Consider the following 24,476-nt stretch of genomic DNA (forward strand, 5'->3'; position numbering starts at 1 on the left):
AGGTTTGTCTGCGCTGTACCCATCATGAACTTATACCAACACGCCCAACTCGCAGTCCTTCTTAACGTGATTATGGCCCATTTGAAGTTTGCGTATACCAGGTGAAGTCGAACCACTACATGGGCGCCCATGTCGTAATTATCTGTCTTGGCTTCCTTTGTTCGTGCACGGAACAGAAAGATTTTTAAATCGAGTTAGGCACGTTTAGCATGTAAGAGATGCTTTTAACCATTTTGGGAAAATGTAATTCCGTTCTAGATTTGCTGAATATATTATATCCGGGAAAAATGTCCTCCTGCAGCGTGCAAAACCATCACGTTGTTGTACAGAATGAAAGCTAAGACAGTAAGGCATAGCCACCCTTTAAGCAGACAATGCATGATAAGTACGCGAAAAAAAAGAAGCCCGCTCATGTTCATTCGGTGTTAGTTTCTGCCTTATTCTTTCTCCTTTTGAGATGCGGGGCGGGGACCCATGTGCGCTACACTCGGATTAACAAAGTCAACATAATTCATCCTGATAGCTTCATGATAAGCTGCTGGTGCACACAGGCGGAGTAGCCCGGGGCGTTCCGGCATAGCGTGTGGTCCGGCACTTATCGAGAGACGATGAAGCCTTTGCTGCTATTCTTTTGCCATATTGCGCATCATGGTCCGGGCGTGGAGTCGTAATGGAGCCGCCGACTTCGTGAATAAGTAATGCTGATCGTCTGCCGAGCTGTCTGATCCCGCGGCTCTCGGCAGGGGTGGCAGATCTCGTCTGCCCGCCGGCGCGCTATACGGGCGATCGTGTTGCCACCGGTGTATGGTTCGGCCAGAAAGGCGTAGAAAAAGAAAAGCACGTCTCATAGTGTGCACGTATGGTTATAGTTTGCCATCAGTTAGGCGAAAAGCATTGTGCAAGCTTCCGCGGCACATCCACTGTGCCGCATTTGTCCGCAGACGCCCCTAACTATCACTGGCTGTTCTTGGTATGTGCAGTCACACGAGATCCTGTTGCAGTATTGAGAACATAAGCGATGAGGGGGGGGGGGGAGGGGGAGGGAGAGTGAGGGGAACAGTTGGAGTCTTGCTTTTGTTTTTTGCAATATGTATGTTTTATCGCGAACACAAGTCACAAAAGCCCAGTTAGGGGACTGAAGACCAAGGTAAATGTTAGGATGAAGATGTCGATGGTCAAAATTTGTTTACTGTACATGTAGCGTATCGCGTTTCCAGTTTTGCTTTTCCTTTCATTCCGTGCAGTTTCTCCTGTTTTTATTTCGAACGAGCATTCTTGGTATATATCTGAGTATACACAGTTAAAAAAACACCCTGTTTTTTTTTTTGCGTGTATGTTACTTGGTTCTAACATTGTTGCTAGCATAAAATGGCAGGCATAAAAAACAGCCCATGCAATAAGTCAAACTGAAACCGAAATGAATAAGCACGCATACGAAAGTGCGAGTGAGTGAGATATTGAGTCCATACAGCAACCGAAAATTCGCCATGCAATTAAGTAACAATTACTTAGTTCGGTTATCTTAGCATAATACGCACCGAGGTGTGATCCCAGCTATGTCGTTACACGACCTTTATTCTCTGTTTAGAGAATTTTCCCTCTGGGTTTACACGTGAAATAGGCGAGACCATGAGATGAACGCCATTCGCATGAAATACTTGCCAATCACTCAAATTTGGTCGCCAAAAGGAAGCCGATACCGCGTTGCTGGGCGTAACGTATTCGAGCACAACGTGTTTTACAAACTATGAAATCTCCATATTGACGCCAATGGTTGCTTCCCTAATGCTGCGGGAGAGCATCCGTTACGTTGCAGCCGTTGCCGCACTTACCACGATGGAGGCGGTGATAGGTCCACGGATGATCCAGAACAAGTCTTGTCGGGGATTAGTCGTCCAGCATCTGTACAAATGAAGGCGATACAATTACGTGTATTATTCTTGGTGTACATCGCACTACTGGGCAGGTGAAACTTCATAAAATTGATTTGATTTGATTGGTTGCGAGATTTAACGTACCGACGCTATAAAGGCGATGAGGTGCGTCGTAGTGGAGGGTTCGCGATTAATTTTTATTTGCCTGGGGACCTTTAACATGCGCCGAAATCTCGAAAACACGGGCGTTTTTGCTTTTCTCCTCCATCCGAAAAGCGGCCGCCGCTGCCGGGAATTGAACCCGCGTCCCTGGGCGAAACTTAATTAAAAAACTCGCTACAGAAAAGTGCCGTAACTTAGCAGGGGAAGGTTTAATTTTTCATGAACACAAGAAATAACTCGTACCCTCTATTTAGGCGTCAATTATTTACGGGGAAGAACTGAGAAGGACAACCACACGACATATACCTACATTAGGAAACACAGGTTGTCTCTAGTAGAGGTGTTGACCGTGGCATGCGCAGACCGGTTTTTTTAGCCATTGTCCCTGTGGTACATGCGGAGTAGTATGCGCACGTGGTTAACTGCAGCAGCTGTGAACCGCCGGTGGAGGCGACCAGCACTGCTATTGCGGTGTGTCAGAAATAAAAATTGCCGCGTATCTGCTCCTTTCGTTGCAAATGTCGACGGAAGACGATAGTCGACTGGCGATCTGGCAAGTAAATGCCTCCCTTCTCTTTCCCGCTCACATTTCATGCTGTGCCTCTCCCGTCTCGTTTCTTCCAAGATAAGACGCTAGAGGTTTGCTCAAGTCAATTTAAATTTACCGCCTTCCACTGCTACAAGACGGGTGCCTCGATTCCAGCGCTGCCGTACGGCGGAGACGCGCGTGAATCCAGTCACCCGGCTACAACGTTTATAGAACCACGTTGCCCTACTCCACGAGCGTTTCAAGCGGAACGCGGAACGTCTAGTGGATCCTTTCGTTGCTGCTGCCATTTCATTTTTTAAATTCCCCAAGGTAGCGCGGGCAACAGCAGGTGACGGTTTTCTGCAGTTTATCTAGTATTTTATTTGCTATCACAGAAAGCAAGTACTCATAGTTTTTTTAAATAAAGCTACACTGCAAATATTACTCATGTATTGATTTCCATCTTTATATTTGCGTAATATCTTGTTCTTGTTCAACAATGCTGACAAGTATAAACATAAAAACCGGACTTAGTCGTTTAGATTTGGCTGTGAATACATAAGACTATTGCGCAGCATGTGCTCAGTGTGGCCGCCTGGCTGAATCGAGTGACAGACACACAGACAGACAGACACACAGACAGACAGACATACAGACAGACAGACAGACAGACAGACAGACAGACAGACAGACAGACAGACAGACCGAAATTTTCCCCTTGAAGTAGCCCATTACAGACTATCGTCTTAAAAAATTAAGCCATCTTTATCATACCTACAGGGACGTGGAATCACAGAGTGGCTGGATCAATGTGCAGCCAGATATGCTGATGTGTTCGACTGGCGAAAAACACCACTCAGGATGAGTAATATCGGTCTTATGATGTGCGTGAAGAGGGTTCTTCGGTTAATTCAAAGGAATATTAGTATTTTCTATAAGCGTTGGAAGTAGACTTATTTTTCTACCAACAAATCATGCTGTATTTTATTGAAAAGTTTCTGCACTTACTGAGATGTTCATATCTCGGTACACACACATGCATAAGAACACGTTATTGCAAAAAAATCTGCGCCCATATACGTGCATATGTCGCCTGTTTGCAGACGTAAGTAACTAGAAAATTTACAAACGATATGCAACCAAATTTTGATGGCATTAAAAGTAAGTGCACCACGGATGCCTATGTAAAATGTTGTTCCTCTGCTCCGATTTGTGCGCAGATTACCTGTTAGTAACCTATTTACCTTTTCTAGCATTTTTAGCAGAAAAAAGAGCATAAAATTGTTTTGGTTAAGTCGATTTACTTCGGTAATGCAGCCAGTTCGCATGTATTCTATTTTATAAATAATGTCAAGCGCAGGTGCAAGTAACGCCAAATATAAATTTTTATGTTCGTTCTTTTCATTTTTGTATGTAATAGATGGTGAAATATGTCGTTCGATATCACTCGTAGTTACAGAACGTGGCCATTCAATATTACATCAGCGATGTATGCCGTACAAGTTGATGCCTCACAAAAAAAACCCCAAAAACTGGCTGCCACATCGACAGAGTAATACAACCGACCTTCACCCATGTTGGCGAAAGTTACCCAAACTTACGAGCTTTAAGAATAAGAATGTAACCTAGCATGTAACGCGCCCTAGTAAAAGAAATTTCACAATCATCGTTCATGGGCAACTCACACTGCTCGCTCTTCGGATCTTTGCCGTTTTGTTATGGTAATAAGATCGGTGTACCGTTTTCGCTACTAGAATGTAGGTGACTTGTCATGAATTGTGCTTACTGTCTGCCTCGTTCTCATAAAACGATAAAAAGTCCGCTTGCGAGGCAGAACAGCAGATTCGGTCAGTAAACGGTGGTTGCAGAAAGAGAAAGCAAAAATCACTTTTTGTCGCTGATGTTTTTGTTGCAAGAGAACGAAGAGGATTTCTTTTTATAAAGAGGTAGCATTTTTGGACTTTTGTAACCGGCCATCCCACGTGCAATCAAAACAACTGTCGCTCATCCCGTACAAAGAGGTAACAACGGAGCGGAGCAAAAGATAAGTATAAGAAATAACGCCTGCCGGAAACTTTTTGATGCAGTGAATGGCGGAGGATAAAGATGTTGACAAACCGTTTTGGAGCAAGAAGAGACGACACCGCACGCTATGCGACCGTCGCGAGGAGCGCGTTAAAATGCATGAGATAGCGCTCTGAAGACGAGCGCTGTCGACGACGGAACAAGATTGAAAGAGCCGCCCCCTTGAGGGGTCCCCTTCGTTTCAAACTCCCCGCGGTGACTCTCGCTTCCAAGCGCCGCGGAAGCAGACGGCGCGCCTTGGGTAAACCAGGCAGATGTAGTCGGTTTGTAAAGCGAATTCCCCAGCCTCAGGCCTGTGTGCGCGAGGATTTGCGGTTTAGAGAATCCGCTGGAGCCGAAGTACCACCCGCATTCGACGGTGAGTGAAGGCTTCTTCTTGAACGTTACATTGTAAATGCCTTTCAAATTGGGATGCCGCGTATCTGCGTGTTTCTCATGATGCGTGAAGGGAAAAAATGCCCTTTTCCTATGCGGGTCTGCTTAGAGAGGCACTCGTGGCCCACACATTCCGGTGAACCGACACGGCTGAATGTCGGTTGCATTAGGGTTGTTTCTTCAGCCACGCGCAAACGGGTACATATGCGCAAGAAAAAAAAACCGGCGTTTTAATGCTGACTGATTACATTGAGATCTCAAGTTTGCCTCCGGTATCAAATAACTGAACTATTATAACGCAGCTTGTATGTAACGTTAGCCCCCTACAACTGTGAATATTTTTACAACACAAACACAGGGTAAAGAAGCACATAAAATTATTAATCAATGAATGAAGCAAACGACTGTCCGTCAAGCGTTAAAGAAAATGAAGCTCTTCGAATATTTCATTATACTACGAACAAAAAAAGGCTGCACTTTTACACAAGTTCTCGAGAAATTTGCGCCTCCACACTTCGTAACACATCGTTCAGGTTTGCTTGTATCAAATCACCTACAAGATGCTTGGTCACGGTTAGGCGTTAACTATGCTAGTAAATATTTCGAAGTTGCGCTCTCGAATAACCAATTCCAAAGTGTTGCGAAAATTGTTTTCCTTACAATCAATATTCCTTCGCCGCAACATTTCTATCATATGCCTTCGTAAACAGCCGCAGTACAACTCTAGAAAGCATGCAATCCTGTGGTTTAGTTTCTTGAAAATGCACGTTATTGACCAGCACATGCTGCCAACAATAAAATTCCGGCGAATGATGATGCCGAGCATACGTTTTGACTCAAAAGTTGGACTGCGATGTGGCATCATGCAACGACAGCATGCCGTTCCGAATTGCGCTGTGCCACATTGCAGATCACATTTTTGAGTGGCTGTTACTCGCCGAATTTGCTTGAGTGGTGTGCGTCAATTGAGTGTATTGTGGTGAAGCTGAACCACGGAACGCCTTAGAGTATCTCCAAACTGCCTACTATAACACCGCCGTGGAAGATCGGTGGCAAAGGCATTGTGTTCCTGAGTCAAACGATGCGGGTTCAAACCCTGCCAAGGTATTTTCTTTATAGATGGGGCCAAGAAAAACCGCGTGGCGAGATTCTGGCGCACCTTAAAGAACTGCAGGTGGTCAAAGTTAATATGGAGCCCTTCGCCACGGCGCGCTCAAAGCCGAGGTGTAGCTTCGATGCGTTAACCCGTAAAATTGCAAAAAAGGAAAAAAAAAAACTACCGATAGTGCGGCCTTCCTTCATAACAACGCTGCTGCACAACCGACACAGTATCACGCGAACGCTCGGCAAACGGTCTCCTTTAGGCATGCGCACTGTCAGATGCTATCAGTTCGTGGAGGGATCTTCCCGATAACACGGCACCTGATACGCAAACGGCGGGAACCGCTCTTGCATTTCTCCTGATAACATTCACATCGAAATATATTCTTGTGGGGTGAGCGTGCGTATAAAATAAAAAAGTAGTTCGCCAAATTTGCTTTAATGCGTAAGCATTACAGGATTGCTTACCCCGAAATAAAATTGTGCGTGCGTAACATAACGCGTATTGCTCCATACCTATAGACGTTATCATGGAGGCATTTAGTAAAAGACCCTGTTTTCAGATTTTATACACGACTGATTTTATTGCGCCTAAAAAGGTGTGTTCTCAGCAAGGCGTGTATGTTTAGCAATAAAATCTACTTCAAAAAATCTGTGTGTATAACAGTCAAGCGCACTATACAAGAACTTAGTCGTCGTAAAATTGGTTTCTCCACAATATATTGTGTATCGCAGTGAAGTATTCGGCAGTAAATTTGTCGCGTAAAAAAGTCTTGGAGGACTTTGCGTGTGTGTGACGTATAGAGAAAGACATGCTTGCACATCAGCGAAGGTTTCCTAAAATTGTTGTACTTTTTTTTCTATGCGGTTTATTTTCTCTTGCGTTTCCTGCATGCAGGAAAAACCAGACAAAATTAACCGCAAATGCAAGACCGTTATGGTTATCAAGAAATGTCCTTGTTAGTCTCCACCAATTTCTGCTTCCAATGTGTAGTTATCCTCGAAAATACGCAAGCTGCTCCGTGCACTGTATTTTACTGCCCTTTCATGCTGTTACATGTGCATTTTTTTCTGTGATTTCATTGTTCAATTTTTCTACGTAGTAAGGAATACTTGTATATATTCCGCGCTGAATTTGTAGATTTTCCACTTGTCTTCTTTGCTTTTTTCGAACTGATCCTCCACTTGCTACTCAATGCCCTATAACACAACCTCTAATGCATTTGTAAATTAATAAACTAACCCTTACATTAACCAACAAACATTGTCAGGGAGTGTGACTTATTCCGTTTATGGACAGAAAATTACTAATTTAGGCGAAGAAGAATGACTACAACTCACAGGGTGTCGTCCAGTGTTGCTCGAACCACAACCCATGGAACTATGAATAGGACTGGAAGACCTGTAACACGGACGAGAACACACGAAATCAAGTTCATACGCACATATAAAAAAATCGGCGAGCAATTACGAACAGCCAGCATGTCCTTGATTATGTGCAGTCTTCTATTTCCTGCCTTCGACAGAGGCCGCTAGTCGAGTTTGATTAACACAATGGCCATTAGATGATTAAAAATACGAAAAACGCGAACGCAATAGAGTAGTCCAGCGAAGGCAGCTCTGCAACCAGCGGTCAGCCACTATAGCAAGGATAGTATTATAAAATTTTGGTGTTAACACCGTTTATACAAAGTACAGCGACATGCGGCGAGGTCTGCATATATAGATTCATTAAAATGTGTGAATAAAGCGTTGAGGTAAAGGTAGCACCCTGTTCCTTGTTTGGTGCTTCCTTGATTGAGCTTGTTTTGCTGTGAAGTACACACTAGTCGAAACGAAACAGCGCGGTTCACGTCTTTTCTTTAATCAAATTTTTAATTCTCAACGGCAGCGCAAGCACCTCAATGCCTCCACGATTTTAATCACATGACACTTAAAATAAAGCCCACCGTTAGTCCAGAAGCAACGTCAGAACTGGGGTTCACTGTAATTTCCTTTTGTTGAGCTAAAACTTCCGAGCTCACAATTTTCAACCCCTTTTAAGAATTTTAATTTAGCCGAAGGTACTATTCAGCTCATTTTCCTTCCCCTCACTTTCAACCGTTATGTGTAATTTGCCAGTTTATGAGTGTGGTTAAGGTAGTACACGACGATAACTTGAAACACGTACCCCATCCGAGCGCGACGTATCTCAGTATGCTGGAGCTGTCGGTGAAGAAGGCGAGAAAGACAAGGCTGTGCAGGTAGAGGCCCTCCATCAGGATCCAGCAGTAGTTGGCCATCAGCACGTAGTGCCAGAAGCTCGTGAACACCTTGCAGTCCACGTTCTGCGCACGCAATGCAAGGTGACATTGTTGGCGGCTACATGTGGCTTCGAAAGAGCTTAGTCGTACAAGGGAAAGTAATCCCCAGAATGTGGGGAAATAACGACATAGGGAGAGGTTCGTTAGAATCGATTTTATCCAGCGTAAAAAGTTTAGGCAAAACATCCCGGGCCAAAAAGCCTGTAAACCATTTCTGCCCGCACGTGCTCGTTTTGTCAAAGCTAAATTGGGCCCGTGCAAGTATGTGGGCACTAAACACAAGGCTGGTATCAGAAAGGAAAAATGCGTACTTGCGGTTGTTATGATCTCGTTTGAGGTTTTTGTCCGAAATTATCTCAAGTCCAGCCGTGGTTTGATGCTGAGCGGGCAGGCAGGTATTCTAAAAATTTCCTAAACGTGTTGCAAGCCCACCTTCCTTTCCACAAAACAACAGTGTCTACTGGCCACCACATAAAAGCGGTAGTTAATTACATCTCAAATACACGATCACACTATTCATTCCCTTGCATTTCGCCATTATTTTTTGTTGTGGCTGTATAACAACAACTTAATATATTTGCAGTTTTCGATATAACTTGCTTGTAAGTGCAGCTAGTTCGTGTCGGGCTAGGATCCAGCAGATTATCTCCGATAACGCAGTGATGTAGACAACAATCGCACTCGAGCGTAGCGCCACCTTGCAGCGCACAATAAAATTCCCGGAATCGTAAAACCTGGCGCTACACCTTCAGCGTGAGGAAAAAGTTCATAAAAACGTATGAGAAAGTCCTATATATCTATGTACGTATGTACGTATGTGTGTGTATGTATGTATGTATGTATGTATGTATGTATGTATGTATGTATGTATGTATGTATGTATGTATGTATGTATGTATGTATGTATGTATGTATGTATGTATGTATGTATGTATGTATGTATGTATGTATGTATGTATTGCTCAATAGGAAGAGAGGAAGGTCTACCAGAAGGCGTAAACTGTCTCGCCTAGGGGCGGGAAACCGGAACGCCTGCTGGTGTAAAGGAGGGGTATAGGGAGGAAAGAGTACACAGGAGTAGGGGTAGGGTCTTCATGTTTTGATATAATATGGCATATATTGTCCCTAAAAATGCAATGTCCTCATGTTTACAGGTGAAACCAACTTAAGGGAATCGGTGTAAGCTTGGTTTTAGTGAGATGACGTTTCCACATTATGTGTTGCACACTCAAGCGTGGGTAGCTACGGAGGGGGTATGAGTTCAGAAAACAGGTCCAACTCTTGTGTTATCAAAATTATACAGAAACAATATATGACATTAAGCTGATAAAACGACTCTACCATTGCGCCTAGTTTCATTTACTTGTCATAATTAACTAGTTTGCCCCAAACGTGCTTTACGGGCTACAAAAACTCTGATAGAGTACCTGTAACACACAGGTCTATATCAGTCGCTGTGAACAACTCGCCGTTTCTGTGCGCACCAAGTCCTTGAACATCATTGCCATCATCTTCATCACGTCATCAACTGGCGTAGCAAGTTGGGCATTTTATCTCCGCTAACATCGCCAGACCCCAATAAAGATCGTTCGCTCTCTTTCTAGTTCATAGTGAAATCGTCAACGTTACAGATTTACTTTCTGCTGTCAGTACATGGCCATCTAAGGAGGGAGTATGGTACGGAAAACGGTTTTCACTGTTATTTTACCGGAACTATCCGGAAACAAATTATGGGACAGTTAGCCGCTAAGACGACTCTAACACTATGCACCACAACTTTGCTGGCCATCCTCTTTTACAGAGTGAAGGAGCATTAACTTCCTTATTTCGCAAAAAATGGACAACAAAAAATGGTTAAGCAGTTCAATGGTGATTGCTAAAGTAACCTGTCGGGTTACTTTAGTAACCCGAGAGGTTACTTAAAGAAGCCATGAAGAGAAAACACAAGTTTGGTTCATTCAAAAGATTGTCTCGTTAGAATCATACTGACACCACTTTTAACGTAAACTTCGCTCAAATAAGCTACATAATTAGGAAAAACGGGAATGGTCATGCGACCCACCAGCTCATTTCCCGCAACAGAACCTATGATGTCACATGAGCTAAGCTCTGCGATTGGCGGAGGCTTGCAGAAGCAGACGCAAATTAGGTAGAGCTTACAAACTAGACGAACGAGCGATTTGCGCTTAAATTTAGGGCACATTCTTTACAAAGCAGTAAGAATGATGGGACAAACAGTGGAAGTTACGAAAGCACATGTAAACATAGAAGTACTGATGCGTTCTGCTGTTCGTACTGCGCACAGCATGCTTGGTTTAGCTGCACAGCACTACGGGGCTTGGGGTTGTCTCAGACAACACTGGCCGACTGACGCAAGCAACGGTGCCTTACGTGACCCCATTCGTCGAGCGAGCACTGTTTCAGGAAACGAATATTTTCTCCCAGAACAAAAACAAGCCAGGTTTAAATGCGGGCAAAAACAAACCAAACGCTTGCCACGGTATGGTGGCGCCATCTAGGTTACGGAACGTAAAGAAACTCGGGAACAAACCAACACCGCTGTACAGGGTGGAGACAACCTTTGAACGGTCCCGTGCCGCCGCATTTGGGCCAACGGGCTCAACGCGTTATTCTTTTCGTTTCCCACGAGACCTAGCAACGCGAAACAGATAATATGATTCAAACTTCTTCAGTAAACCGTGTTGCGGCGATAATTTTAGCGCGGTTTTGACACAATGACTTGCTTTGGCGGCGAGCGAGCAACCGAAAATGGCGGCGCCAGCGTATACGTGTCTTTACCCTGTACGGCGGATATGTGAATGAAGGTACTCTAGGCTGCAGAGCGGTCGGTTCCTGTGATGTCATTTGGGACCACGAAAACGCACGATTGAGCGGGAAAATCAAAATTTTAACCTAAATTGTTTAATTTCTCAGAGAATAAAGCACCGTTTGTATCCGGACAAGCGCTGGGTGCACTATAAAACACGAAATCTTTCGAATAAAACCAACTTACATTTTCTCTTCATGGCTCCTTTAAGTTAAGTAACGAGAAAAGATGGGCATGGCAGGCACGACAGGCTTAACAGCGACCCGAAAGCGTCTAGAGGGGTATTACGTCCACAGAGCTCATTTTAGATTTTTAGAACAATTAGACCGATGTTTATGTCTCTTATTCTCCAAGATTGTCCACTGATAATTGCCTAGGTCAAGATTTGGGAGGAAGCTGATGCAACGTGATGTGCGATAGTATGCTGGTGTTGTAAAGTTGCTTCTCAACAAAAAACGAAAAACTGAGAATTATCTGAAGAGCACTGACGCGAGAACTCCTGCCGTGCTTTTTTTTTCAGAAAGATATTCAAAATGCTCGCTTTTGAAAAATAAAATCGGCCAGCTCAATATGAATCGAAATGATAAGCAAAGAGCGGCTTGTTGTTTAAGGTTTGTGCTCGTTTTTATGAAATCAACATTTCGGATAACTGTCGCCGTGCACACAGCCTGCCTAGCAAAAATATTATTGAACTTTCCGGAGGCGCTATTCGGTCTCTCAAGGCCTGCATAGTTTACCGCACAAAGAAAGAATTCTGTCGTTATACAGCAGGTATGTCTTTTAAAAAATGCGGTTCACAAGTATTATGCCACTACTCCCGCCGCCTAGCCACCCCGAAACCAAAAGAAGAGAAAAGAATTGTCAACGAAAAGCAATATTTCTTTATTTTATAACAAAAAATGGGACCGGAAACCGACCACTGTACGCGCGCAGCGATATTTTTTCTGGCATGCAGTTTTCTTTTTTTCACGTCTCACGGCCCAACTCTCGCCAGCGGCTTATTTTGTAGCCCAGGCAGTTGGACATCGACCAGTCTCTTGAAACTTGCAGCATTACTACACGAAAGAAGCAGGGAAAATAAAAAAAATATGAACCGGTACATGAGCTATCCTTGATGCAGGTAACCTAAAAAAGCGAAGAAAAGGAAAGGAAAATAAAAAATGCAGCTAAAAAGCGTTTTACAATTTCACCTTTTTGTAAAGCGTCCTTCTCCTTCAGAAGAGTCTTACTGAGGAGAAGCTCGCCTAAAAACCACGCAGGAGACGCCCGCATTCCCGGCATACCGCACGAAATAAACCTTGGGCTGAGAGGTGCACCGTCGTGGCCACCGAGACAGTCGTTTTCGTTCTGTGCATCTGAACAAGTTCTTCTTCCGATCCAGCTTAGGAGTGTTTCCAAATGCGCGGACGCTCTTCGTGAGCGGTGAAGCAACATAAAAGTTTCATAGCGCGCACGGCTGCCCATCGCTGAAGGACGAAGTCGACAATGCAGACACTGATGCAAGCTGGTGTTGGCCAACTCTCGGTATGAACCGAGTGTTCTTGTCTGTATTTCCAGCCTGGATACCTTGAAGGTAAAGTTTACTGCAACGTTCGAGTGGTTACTTTTTCAAGAACGAACAAGGGAGAGTGCATTGAACGCAGCTGCCTGGCGAAGTAGGAAAGCTCGTGGGTAAGAATCCACTTGTGAATGTGGAAAGTATAGAAATGCCAATCTGAGTGGCGTGAACGATAGGGATGGCTCGGACTCTGTTCGAAGATACTAAAGAATGCGGAGCTTGCCCAAAGCATGAGAAAGCGCTGCACAGTGTGCAACCAAGTTCTGTTAAAATAAGGAAAAATAATAAGAACACTGCTTGAGGTGTCGTGGTGACTAGACCGAAAAAACAAAACAAAAAAAAAATCAGACAAGCACAGCCTTTCTAGACAAAAGCAGCACAGCGTCTTGCCTCTCCCTGTCTCCTTTCCGTCGTATTCGTATTAATTTTAAATTCTCAGTACGAGCCAACTAGTCCCCCCGCAAGACAAAGATAGCGCGCCCCGCCGGGACGCACTGCTCGATGAAAGTAAGCAATTATCGCGTTAGACATGTGTGATATACCTCCACGACGCGAAATCGAGTCATCATACGATTGGAGGGAGAATACAACACTGGGGGAGCACATCTGATTTTGTATTTCTGAAAAAAAAAAATCAAATAACTGAATGCTATGTTTCTGATCCGCAGCTTTTGCTACCGAACATACCACTGAAGAAATGATTTCTGCATTCTGGGCATTAGAGGAATTAAACTATGATCTCTCCCAATAAGTTTGTTGCTTTCTTGTTTGTTTAGTGGGTCGGGTACTTGAATGCGTACGGAGATAAATAATTTCCGCGCTGTCACCACCAGCTAGCTCCTATCTATTCTCGTTCTGTAGTTAACCAGCAAGTCTCATGGCCCGCACGGAGTTCATGCTCGGGGTTTGAGGGGTTCTCGCCCTATATTGCTCGTGGTCAATACTGGTACAACCGCTCGGAAGCTATGAAAATTAACGCATCCACCGAAATATCTTAACATTGTGGAAACACACAAAGAGCTAGGACAGCCTTGGGAATGACGTTTATCTGCAAATTTTGCTTAAACTTTCGAAGAATTCCCTTGATAATAGAACACAAACGCCTTTATGTACTATGTTTTGTTATTTCGGCCAATTTTAACGAAGAAAATGTGAACTTGAGTGGTCTGCTTCGCTCTTTCAACATAGCGGCTGGTACTATTTCGGCAGTCGATGCATTGGGGCTGGCATTCGTCTTGCTTCAAGGGTCGGACAGTCGTACAGGGCTTTTACATTAAAGCCTTAAGAGCGCTACGCCAATCGGACCGATGGGAGCTGACCTGTTCCTCTGCGCTTGTAGTTCACCCAGTACGCTTCTCTGCTGCACACTTCACTGATACTTTGAACACCTTTCTTCTTCCAAATTATTTAATTACCCATTTCTGTGGCAATGGTTCTAATAACGCCCAGAATCAGCTTTCGGCTTGGATTTAGTCCAGGTTCAACTCCCTGGCACCAAGGAAGCATGCCCAGTGCAGCGAAACAGTTAAGACAACATCGGTGTGACAGGTGTTTCCACTAGACAAGACAAGACAAGACAAGACAAGATTTCTTTGACCGCAAAGCAGTGCGTGCTCATACAAAGGAAATCACAAACAGAAATGGCAACAACGCAATGTGGTGTGGAAAATGAGGGGAAAGGTGCGCAGATGCAGCTTGACTAAGCTTCACCTTCCAAAAAAAATTAAAAGAAAACAAGAAGGAAGACACCAGGCAAGCTATCCAATTATTTCTTAGCAAAACAGGCTTCCGCGGTTTGCATCAAATGCATATATTTTCATATATAACAACACATAACAAATATACATAATAATTCGACGTCTTCTATGTAGTTATATGACGACATCCTCCTATCTGAAATATTTGTGCCTCTGAACTGATTTTCTCCAATCCAGTCTGCGCGTATATTGAGTCCCCTCGGTTATAAACTTCATAAGAGCCACTTAGAAGATGACGTAAATCTGAGACCAACAGCTGGCCGAATTATTTCACGAATGATTTTTTTTTTCGTGAACACCAGGGTTGCTCAGAAGGGCAGAATTTCGCAATACGCTGCAACTCATCGTAAAACCCGAGCTGACACTACCCCGACCAAAAGTGCGGCGTAATAAAATTGTTGGCTCCACCTCCATTTTCTTGTTCATCCAAGCGTCAGAGATTTAAGGTAATCGTTTCGCGTTCGCGCTTAACGAGGTCGTAAATAGACGAGAACAGTCATCAAACGCAAAACGAGGAGCCGGGGAAAGTTCACTAAAGAGAGGCACGCCCCGGTCCCCGCCCCCCCCCCCCCCCCCCACCAAAAAAAAAAAGTGCTTTCTCAGTAACACGAAGAGCGCCGAAAACACGGCATGCACCTTAGGCGAACTTATTAACTTAGCAAATGGGTGGTTCTGCAAAAGGTGCAATCTCCAGTGCGACAAACCTAGACCAAATACAAAAAGAGAGAAACGTTCACCTAAGGTAGCGTGGTAGCCCAAGCATTTTACGTCATACACACGCACAGAAAAAATACATGAGGAAGAGATGCCACCCAAATCGAAGCACAGAGCCCATAAAGATGGACTACAGGGGCTCTAAGTTTTTCCATTCATATTGATCCTACCAAGTAGGCTTTAAATTTTTCTTTTAAAAGAGAACACATTGACTAAATAAACTTCAATGTCGCTCTACAGCATCTCGAGCGACAAAAGCTCTACTGTCTTTCCTGCGAAGCACAGGACTTGATCAGACTCTTTAAACAGGACTCTCTTAATGAGCGCGTCATCTTCATCACAGTCATTATCATCATCTCTTCATCGATTTCTTTTTTTTTATATATACATCTGGTGTAGCAAGCTAGGCGCCTTGGCCAGGCTAACCTCACCAGTATCATTAAAGACTATTCTCTCTCTCTCTCTCTCTCTCTCTCTCTCTCTCTCTCTCTCTCTCTCTCTCTCTCTCTCTCTCTCTCCAAGGGTAGGACATAAATACGGCTGCTTTTTCTGAGTTCGTAAAACTAAGAGTTGACTGAACCTGGGACTGAACCTGGTAAGCAGGGAAAGGTTTTCAGAGCACGCAGAGGGCACCTCATAAAGTAACGAATTCTGTTTCTGTTACAAGGACGATTTCTAAACATTTTACATTGCCCGTTCCCGCGCCAGGATAGGTCCACGTTTGTGCACTAAACATTACTTCGACCTCCATGATGATGGAACCACAATCAAGCAGCGACACACTTGCTATCACCTTGCACGGATGCTACTTTATTCGAGCTCCATTACCGAAAGGTGGGGGGGGGGGGGGGGGGGGGCGGTAGGAGATGTGGATGCCCACCTTTCTGAGTTCTCCTCGTGAAGTTGTCACCTTGAGTTGTCCAAGTTATGATGGGCACTTTTTTTTTATCGATCGCTCAGCGTCAGCGTGCTCACCTCCTTGTTGAAGTCCACATTGCCGCTAAGGCCCACGCCGGCGATGAAGAGAGCGTCCTTGAGCAGGAAGGCCAGTGCCCGCAGGATGAAGGAGAGGAAGAGGTGCATGTGAAGGCTGTTGCGAGGACAACGAAGCCGCCTGCACGTGATGGCGTCACCTCTTGAAATGGAGCGGCAGTCGCGCCACAACAAGAGCCTTCACGCAACTAAAAGCTCGTGAAAGATGAAAGCTTTCGCGAGAAGCAGGCCATATGATTTTATGACACACGTTTTTACCTAAGAAACCTGACATTTAAATTCAGATTCAAAGTGCATTGCAAATCGGTCCTCACTCTTTTTGTTTTTAGTGTAAGGATCTAGAACAGATGTTTCTATAAAACGTAAGGCACGACGGACTTTGAGAATACCGGTAACAAAAAGTGATGCACCAAGAAGTGCTGAAGTGCGGTAAGTTTGAAATTGTTTTACATAGAAGAACAACCCACACCGAGGAAAACCTAAGTGTATGAGCATATTCCATTAAACTAGGAGTTCTTTTGAATCAGAGCATGCGGCAACCAACTTACTTGATGGATGCCAGTATGACGAACGCAGCGACTAGAGCGACCAAGGAGACGGTGTAACCGACCTTGGAGATGAGTTTTATGGTAGCAAGATGGGGCTGCGAGGAAAAAGAAAGCGTCAAGCTAGGAGAAAGGGGGACATTGTAGTACACGATATTCTAACAACCAAAGGATGAAGTAATTGCGCCTCCTGCCTAAATCCATCATATGCTACGCGACGTAAAAACATTTACAATTTATAAAACGTAGCATACAAGCTTGGGTGACTTAGTGGCGTTCTGTCTAAGCTGACGCAATGGTGCAGATGTGCGGCTCTGAAAACGCCTCGAGCCGAACAAAACTGAACTTTACGTTTCTCAACTGTAACAAGGTGAGTATGAAGGCCATCCACTCATTTATTTCGTTACGTGTAACACACCAACGAAAAGGCAGGATTTTAACTTGTTTAGCGCAAAAAGTAATGGGCTAGAAATTTCCACCAGTGGCGAAAATTTGTGGTTAAAAGAAAGGCAACTTCAAACTCTGCATAGCAAATCAGTTCATTTATATGCACTCGAGGTGTGTGTCAACAGTGCGGTCTCGAAATCAGTCACTAATTCTTCCCGACAGTCGGCGGCGCCCGCAACAATAAACGCATTTCGAGAGTGCGCAGGTCTCTTCGGACCCCAAGCTACAGATTAAAATGCAGTTTAGGAAGGTTGTTATTCCCGCTTGCTCCTGCGAGGAGGTTTCCCATTTAAGCGTCGTATTGTCGGACAAGACTTGTCGTAAGCTCGCGGATGTGTGCAATCACGGGGAGCTTTCTATCTTGTTTTAATTTGTTTCCTAAGATTAGCAGGGGCGTTTCACAAAACGATACCAAAATAAAGAAAAAAAAACGTTATCTAAAAAATGAAAAACATTTGAAGGCTCAGGAAAAGCTTCGTGTGTTCCAAGCTTTCTTTTTGTTTTGCGGTTACCAATCTTTTTTTGGGAAACAGTCGGTATTTTAACAGTATTAAGGACTATGTCTTCTAGTTAGAGCAAAGTCTGTAGCGAGGAAATTGCTTTCGAAATGTTTTTCAGATCCCGTAATTGGAACCACCTGGGGCTTACGCTCGACTGCTGAATACGGGATGTGCCGCGACTGTGCACTGCCAATAAAATGACAGCAATTAGCGCCCTCAGACAATCACAAACGGTATATAGCGCACAAGGCGCGTTCGTATCAGCACTATAAGCCAGCAAATCGTTTGATATGTCTTCTTTCAGGTGAATTTCCATCGCCTTACAGCATTTAAAAGGAGTTTTGATCTACATTTTTTGGACTTAAACTTGTCCGCAGCTCACGCAACTCTAACGACATCTTATGCTTACCTTTTGTAGATTGCTTACTTTATGCTTTTATTGTCGCAGCCATAAAAATTACTGTCCAAGCAACTTACACCTATAGAATAAGCATGCAGTCAAGTAGCATTTCAGCTACCGCTTAGTTACTCACATAGCTTTGAAATAGAGGTTCCGTTCTGTAGAAAAACGATGTCAGCCTTTCATGTCAACTAGACCTCTCACAACGCGGTTTCCCTAATGATCTCGCGATTAAGTCACAGTCTTCTGCACTCAGTTACCGGCCCTCAGCATTAAAGTGCGATTAGGATTGCGAATGTCACCGGAAAACGTGCGATTCTATACCAATGAGAAACGCTGCAACCTTTTGAATCCGAGAAAAGTTTTTTTTTAAGAACACGTTAGTTCCCCCCCTTTCCCATGAACATTGATCTTGTATATAAACATATAACGCTGACCTAATGTCACAAGATCGTTTAGAACTTCCTTTCATATTCAATACCGGCATCCATTAAACGCCTTTTATTGCTCTCTTTTTGGCAGAGCACGTTTACTTTGTGCCCTCCACTCATGATAGTTCACTATCACTGTATCTGTTAAAAACAAGAAAATGAGAGCAAATTTTGGGCATACTGCCGACTTACCACGCGTCTATACTTTGCGCAGGCTACAATGTCTGTTCTTTGGATTCATTGAGCGGATTTCCTACTTTGAAGCAACTTTAGTACTCACATGTGCGAGGGCGCCGTCCAAAAGTTGTACACGACATCTGCGTTTGGGCCTTCAGATAGGATACGCCATAACGTCCATTAGTCGTCAAGGGAGCGCTTTGTAACGGAGCTGCTGCATTCCCAATAACCGCTATCCAAGCACTGGAGGTCAACTGAGAGAGTGAAACTAGCAGCAACGGTATATATGAGAAAAACCCCACTGCGCAGGCGCAGCGCGGGCTGACGTCACGTATCCTTTCTGGATTCTCTGCCGTGCTATAACTGTGAGCGAGCCTACCGGCACGCCCCCTCCTTTCCACACTCCAGTTGCCACCGCGTCCGATTCCAGCTGCGTACTGGCGACGGCGTCTTGCTGCCGCCGTCATCACGTGTATTTGGCGGTATTGACATCGCTTCCACAAGATCGGTAAGCACTGCTGAAAAGTACGGCAGCTGCTGATGCCTAGTGACCACGAAAAATCCCTCAAGGAGCCTAGGAATGCTATCGCGTTAAGAATACTGACGGCTGAGAGAAGAAGGTCGCTGGACGAGCCCTACGCTGGCAAGTAGAATTTCTTAAAAACAAACAAAAAAATTCGAAAGGTTAGATAAGCATGTTTTATAGCTTCTTATCTAGCACTGGCTTTTTTTATAAATCACCACATGATGTTTTAGTTTTACATCACAACCGATCGGTCGGTGCATCTAGATTTCTTCACGTTTTTGATGCGTAGCATTCTTTGCCGAATAACCCGACAGCCAGGACCGTTTAACGCACTACATTTCTACAAAAATGCAGATTTGGCGCAAGCCACACCGTTAATGGTTAGATTATCGTAAATGGAGATAATTGAAAGCACAGAATTTTGAAAAACTCAAAGAGAAAAATGTCAAAATAACATTTTTACCATAATTATCAGACAAATCTTATTCATATGCACCCAAAACCAAAGGATATACAAAAAAGGTCCGTGAAAGAACGTTAAAAATACGAATAAAAATGGTGAAAATGGCGAACCATGTAACTCCCTGCATTTCTAGAAAAATGCATATTTAACGGGAGCAACACAATTCATCGCTTTATTACCGTAAATGCAAATATTTGGACGGACGGAACTTTGAAAACCAAGAAATAAATAAATAAATAAATAATGTGACGAAATCAATAGTATGCATCATATACATCTCCTCCGAAAAACCGAAACATAAATGAAAGAAGACCACAAAAAAAAGTTTGGAAATACGAATAAAAATAGCGTAAACGGACCAAATCTGCAGTACGCCCTGCATTTTAGAAAATAAATGCCATAATTAGCGAAGTAAAGGCACTCCATCGCTATAATGATATAAATTTACATCATTGGCGAAAAAAACAAAAGAAAACTTAAAAACAATAAAATATTCCAACGTCTTTCGCTGCTGATAGCCATATTTGGCCGTAAAGGACTTGTACTCTATACAAGCGGCATAGAAATAACACGCATTAGTGCACAATTATCTGAATTTCTGCAGATTTTTATTCCTCTAAATGCTGGAGATCTAGCTGTTTTTGGGTGAAATTGGTTTCCCACATAGGTAGCAACGCAGACTCAGTATATCGTGCAAAATTCTAGAACACATATTGTATTCTCATCTCAGCACTTTCCTTGAATTAAACAACTTCTTCACTAAATTCCAACATGGGTTCCGAAAGCACTACTCTTGCGAAACACAGCTACTACTTTTCACTAACGATCTGTACTCTACCTTTGATCAGTCTTCTGTCACCGACTGCATCTTTCTCGACTTCCGGAAGGCATTTGATTTTGTGTCACACCACCTTCTTCTTTATAAACTGAGCAAGCTTAACCTAGACTACAGCCTACTTAAATGGATAGAAGCTTTTCTAACAAATTGAACGCAGTATGTCACCGCCAATAACTGCAATTCACGCATGCGCCATGTAACATCCGGGGTTCCCCAAGGCTCTGTCTTGGGCCCCTTGCTTTTCGTTATTTATATTAATGATCTTGCTGACCACGTTTCTTCTTCAATTCGACTTTTCGCGGTCGACTGTGTAATCTATCGTAAAGTAACCAACCCCGCAGACTCTTCTTTACTACAATCTGACCTCAATAACGTATCCTCGTGGTGCAACAACTGGCTCATGAACCTTAACCCAAACAAGTGCAAATATATGAGGGTCTCTAACACTACTAATCGCCATAACCTGCCTGAATACTTTCTTAACTCAACACAATTAGACACCGTTCTCTCCTACAAATACCTCGGTATTCACATAAGTAACGATCTATCATGGCACAAACATACTGATTACATCACTAACAACGCTAACCGCATGCTTGGCTTCATCCGTCGTATTTTTTCGCTAGCTCCAGTCTCTTTAAAACTGCTTCTTTATAAGACTCTTGTTAGAAGTAAGCTCGAGTATGCTTCAGCGATTTGGGACCCTCACCAGCTATCTCTTTCTTCCCTAATTGAATCAATCCAAAACCGCTCAGCTCGTTTTATTGTTTCTAACTACTCCCGCACCGCTAGCGTATCCATTATTAAATCTAACTTTGGGCTTCCTGACCTATCTATCAGAAGAAAAGTATCTCGCATCTGCCTCTTCCACAAAATCTACTTCACCAATCCTGATATTAAACACGACCTTCTCTCACCACCTGCCTATATTTCCGAACGTATTGATCACAGATTTAAAGTTAGCGTGCCAAGCTCTAGAACAAACGTGCACTTCAATTCATTCTTGCCAAGGACAGCCACCGACTGGAACCACCTTCCCGCCTCCATCACCAGCAACCCTGACCCTTCATCGTTCAAGACGGCCATTGTAAACTTTGTATAAACCTTACCCACTCCTCTCCGTAACGCCCTCCGAGGCCTTGAGAGTATTGTAATAAATAAATAAATATCGCCACGACTGAACCTAGTATCAGGCTAATTTCAGGGCGAACGCTCAGAAAAAGCAGATCCTTTTCGCGCTCGCGCTTAGAAGGGAAGCGCGTTCTCGCTGCTCCGCGACACTTTCATACGTTAAACAAAGACGAGAGGGCTTACTTCGAAAATGGAGATGTTCTCCGACTGCATGACGTATCCCTCGGGAGTGCAACGAGTGTAGTTCGTCCAGGTTCGATTGAGGGTCTGGTTGAAGAACCAGGTGCCGTTCTCCAAACACCTTTTCGTCGCCATTTCTGCGAAAGGTGAAGAACCCAGGTTAAAAAATGGCCGCGTATCAGCTCCTTTCGTTGCAAATGTCGACGGGCGTCGATAGTCTACTGGCGCCCCTGGCAAGTAGATGCGTCCCTCCTCTTTCCCGCTCATCTCTTTCCTCTCCCGTCTCGTTCCTCCCAAGATAACACGCTAGAGGTTTGCTCAAGTCAGTTTAAATTTACCGCGTTCCACTGCTCCAAGTGGGGTGCCTCGATGCTAGCGCTGCCGTACGGCGGAGACGCGCCTGAATCGAGACACCCTCTTACAACGCTCATAGAACCACGTTGCCCTACTCCACGAGCGTTCCAAGCGGAACGCGCAACCCATCTAGTGGAACCATTTGTTGCTGTTGCTGTTTGATATTTTTACAACAGCAGGCGACGATTTTCTGCAGTTGATATAGTATTTTATTTGCTATCGCAAAAACCAAACATTCATGAATTGTTTAGCGAAGGAACACCGCAAATATCACTCATGTATTGATTTTCCGCCTTATATTTGCGTAATGTCTTGCTATTGTTCAACAATTTTGACACGTAAGAACATTAACACCGGAGTTAGGCGTTTACATTTGGCAGTGAGTAAATAAGAATATTGCGCAGTTTCTGTTTCCCTTTGGCCGGGTGGCTGAATCGAGTAACAGACAGACAGACAGACAGACAGACAGACAGACAGACAGACAGACAGACAGAAATTTCTGCGTTGAAGTAGCCCAAGAAAGATTATAACCAAAGGGACAAAAGCCGGGGTAGGTAAATATGTCTACAGGTGAAGTAAGCCATGCTGGCCGAAGTGCTTGCTACAGCAGATAGGGATGAATACGCTGATAGGGGGTTAAGATCGGACATAGCAGGGACAGGAGTGAGAGGGCAAACAGAAAACGTCAAAAAGGAGATACAAGCGAATGTCAATATTGCGATCAACCAGGGACCTTACCTCACACCATCCTATTTTGTGCACAAAAGCCAAACCTTTCCCCTCTCCCCTCCCTCTCTCTGAGAACCTGACGACCAGCGGTGTTTCTGTTACTCGAACTGGAGGCCCAGCTTATTTTGTGGTGCCGAGCGGTAACCGCCCGGATGTCTCAACGAGTCGAAAGGACAGCTCAACAAATGTTTCCACCTTCATCACCACTACAGCGAAATGGCGCGAGCAATGTTCGGACTGAAACACAATTTAAAAAAAAGACTGCAATGGTAAACGCTGAATCGAAATAAAAAAAAAACTTTGCAGAAAAAATGGCGAAGAACAAACCAAGAAAGAATGCAAACACACAACGCGAACGAATAGGCATAAATAAAGATAAGGTGCGATAGAGATGGCAAAATGTAGGTATATATATATATATATATATATATATATATATATATATATATATATATATATATATATATATATATATATGTATGTATAGGTAAAAGATAAGAACAACTAGGTTAACTTGTTTATTATAAATTAGTCCAACAGTCTCGGAAGTGGAACTTCCCTCCTCAGGGACAAGTTCGTTCCTTCCTCCTTCCTACTTCCTTCCTTCCTCAGGGATTGCCCCTGAGGAAGGAAGTTCCACTTCCGAAACTGTTGGACTAATTTATAATAAACAAGTTAACCGCAAAGTTGTTCTCATCTTTTACCTGAACGTTTCTTCTGGCCCGTTGCAAAACTCATCGAAAGCTATATATATATATATATATATATATATATATATATATATATATATATATATATATATATATATATATATATATATATATATATACATATAAACCCCAAAAAGTGGAGGGGAAAAATAGCCCCGCCGGTAGCGTAGTGGTTATCGCACCAGACCGGAATTCTGGAGGTCGTGTGTTCGGATCACACCTGGCGGGCATTTTTTCTCCACTTTCTTTCTTCCTTTCCATATTCTTTATCTGTTTCAATGACCTACCATATCCTCCACTTTGCTTTCCGAGGTTTTCTTGACTGCCAAACTTTATTTCTGTCTTATTTTCAACGAGCCTCTCATTTCCTATTCTGATTCGCTATATATATATATATATATATATATATATATATATATATATATATATATATATATATATATATATATATATATATATATATATATATATATATATATATATATATATATATATATATTAATAGATAATGGATGGATGGATGGATGGATGGATGGATGGATGGATGGACGGACGGATGGAGGGACTTCATTTGTAGCCGACCCATGCCCCAATTTAAAAGTCCCTGTTCAAGAAATGTTGGCAAGCTCATTAAGGCCGCTATAAGATGAACCCCCTTAGGGATTACGGAGTCGAACCGGTCAGTCCTTCTCCATCTCATTGTCCCTCGGTGTCTACGTCGTAAACCACGGGCTTAGTTTCCATGCGCCGCATTCGCGCATGTTTCC

The 24,476-nt window shown here is 43.6% G+C and overlaps 1 protein-coding gene and 1 non-coding gene across 9 annotated transcripts in view; one reads left to right on the forward strand and one right to left on the reverse strand.

Annotated features, from left to right (window-relative positions):
• LOC144170706 (secretin receptor-like) overlaps positions 1-24,476 on the reverse strand; it is a 358,512-nt gene that overhangs the window by 59,120 nt on the left and 274,916 nt on the right. For all 8 annotated transcript variants that reach the window (XM_077700659.1, XM_077700666.1, XM_077700660.1 and 5 more), the window contains exons 4-9: positions 21,920-22,053; positions 16,827-16,921; positions 16,261-16,399; positions 8,297-8,453; positions 7,468-7,528; positions 1,833-1,902 (exon numbers count right to left, since the gene is read on the reverse strand). In XM_077700659.1, the coding sequence (XP_077556785.1) occupies positions 1,833-1,902; positions 7,468-7,528; positions 8,297-8,453; positions 16,261-16,399; positions 16,827-16,921; positions 21,920-22,053 (656 nt within the window). The remainder of the gene's footprint in view (positions 1-1,832; positions 1,903-7,467; positions 7,529-8,296; positions 8,454-16,260; positions 16,400-16,826; positions 16,922-21,919; positions 22,054-24,476) is intronic.
• Positions 23,865-23,937, forward strand: Trnas-gga (transfer RNA serine (anticodon GGA)). The gene has a single exon. It is a non-coding gene; the product is annotated as a tRNA-Ser (tRNA).

Source organism: Haemaphysalis longicornis, unplaced genomic scaffold, assembly GCF_048455015.1.
Source record: "Haemaphysalis longicornis isolate Haplotype H1 unplaced genomic scaffold, Haemaphysalis longicornis Haplotype H1 scaffold_2, whole genome shotgun sequence".
Classification (NCBI taxonomy): domain Eukaryota; kingdom Metazoa; phylum Arthropoda; class Arachnida; order Ixodida; family Ixodidae; genus Haemaphysalis; species Haemaphysalis longicornis.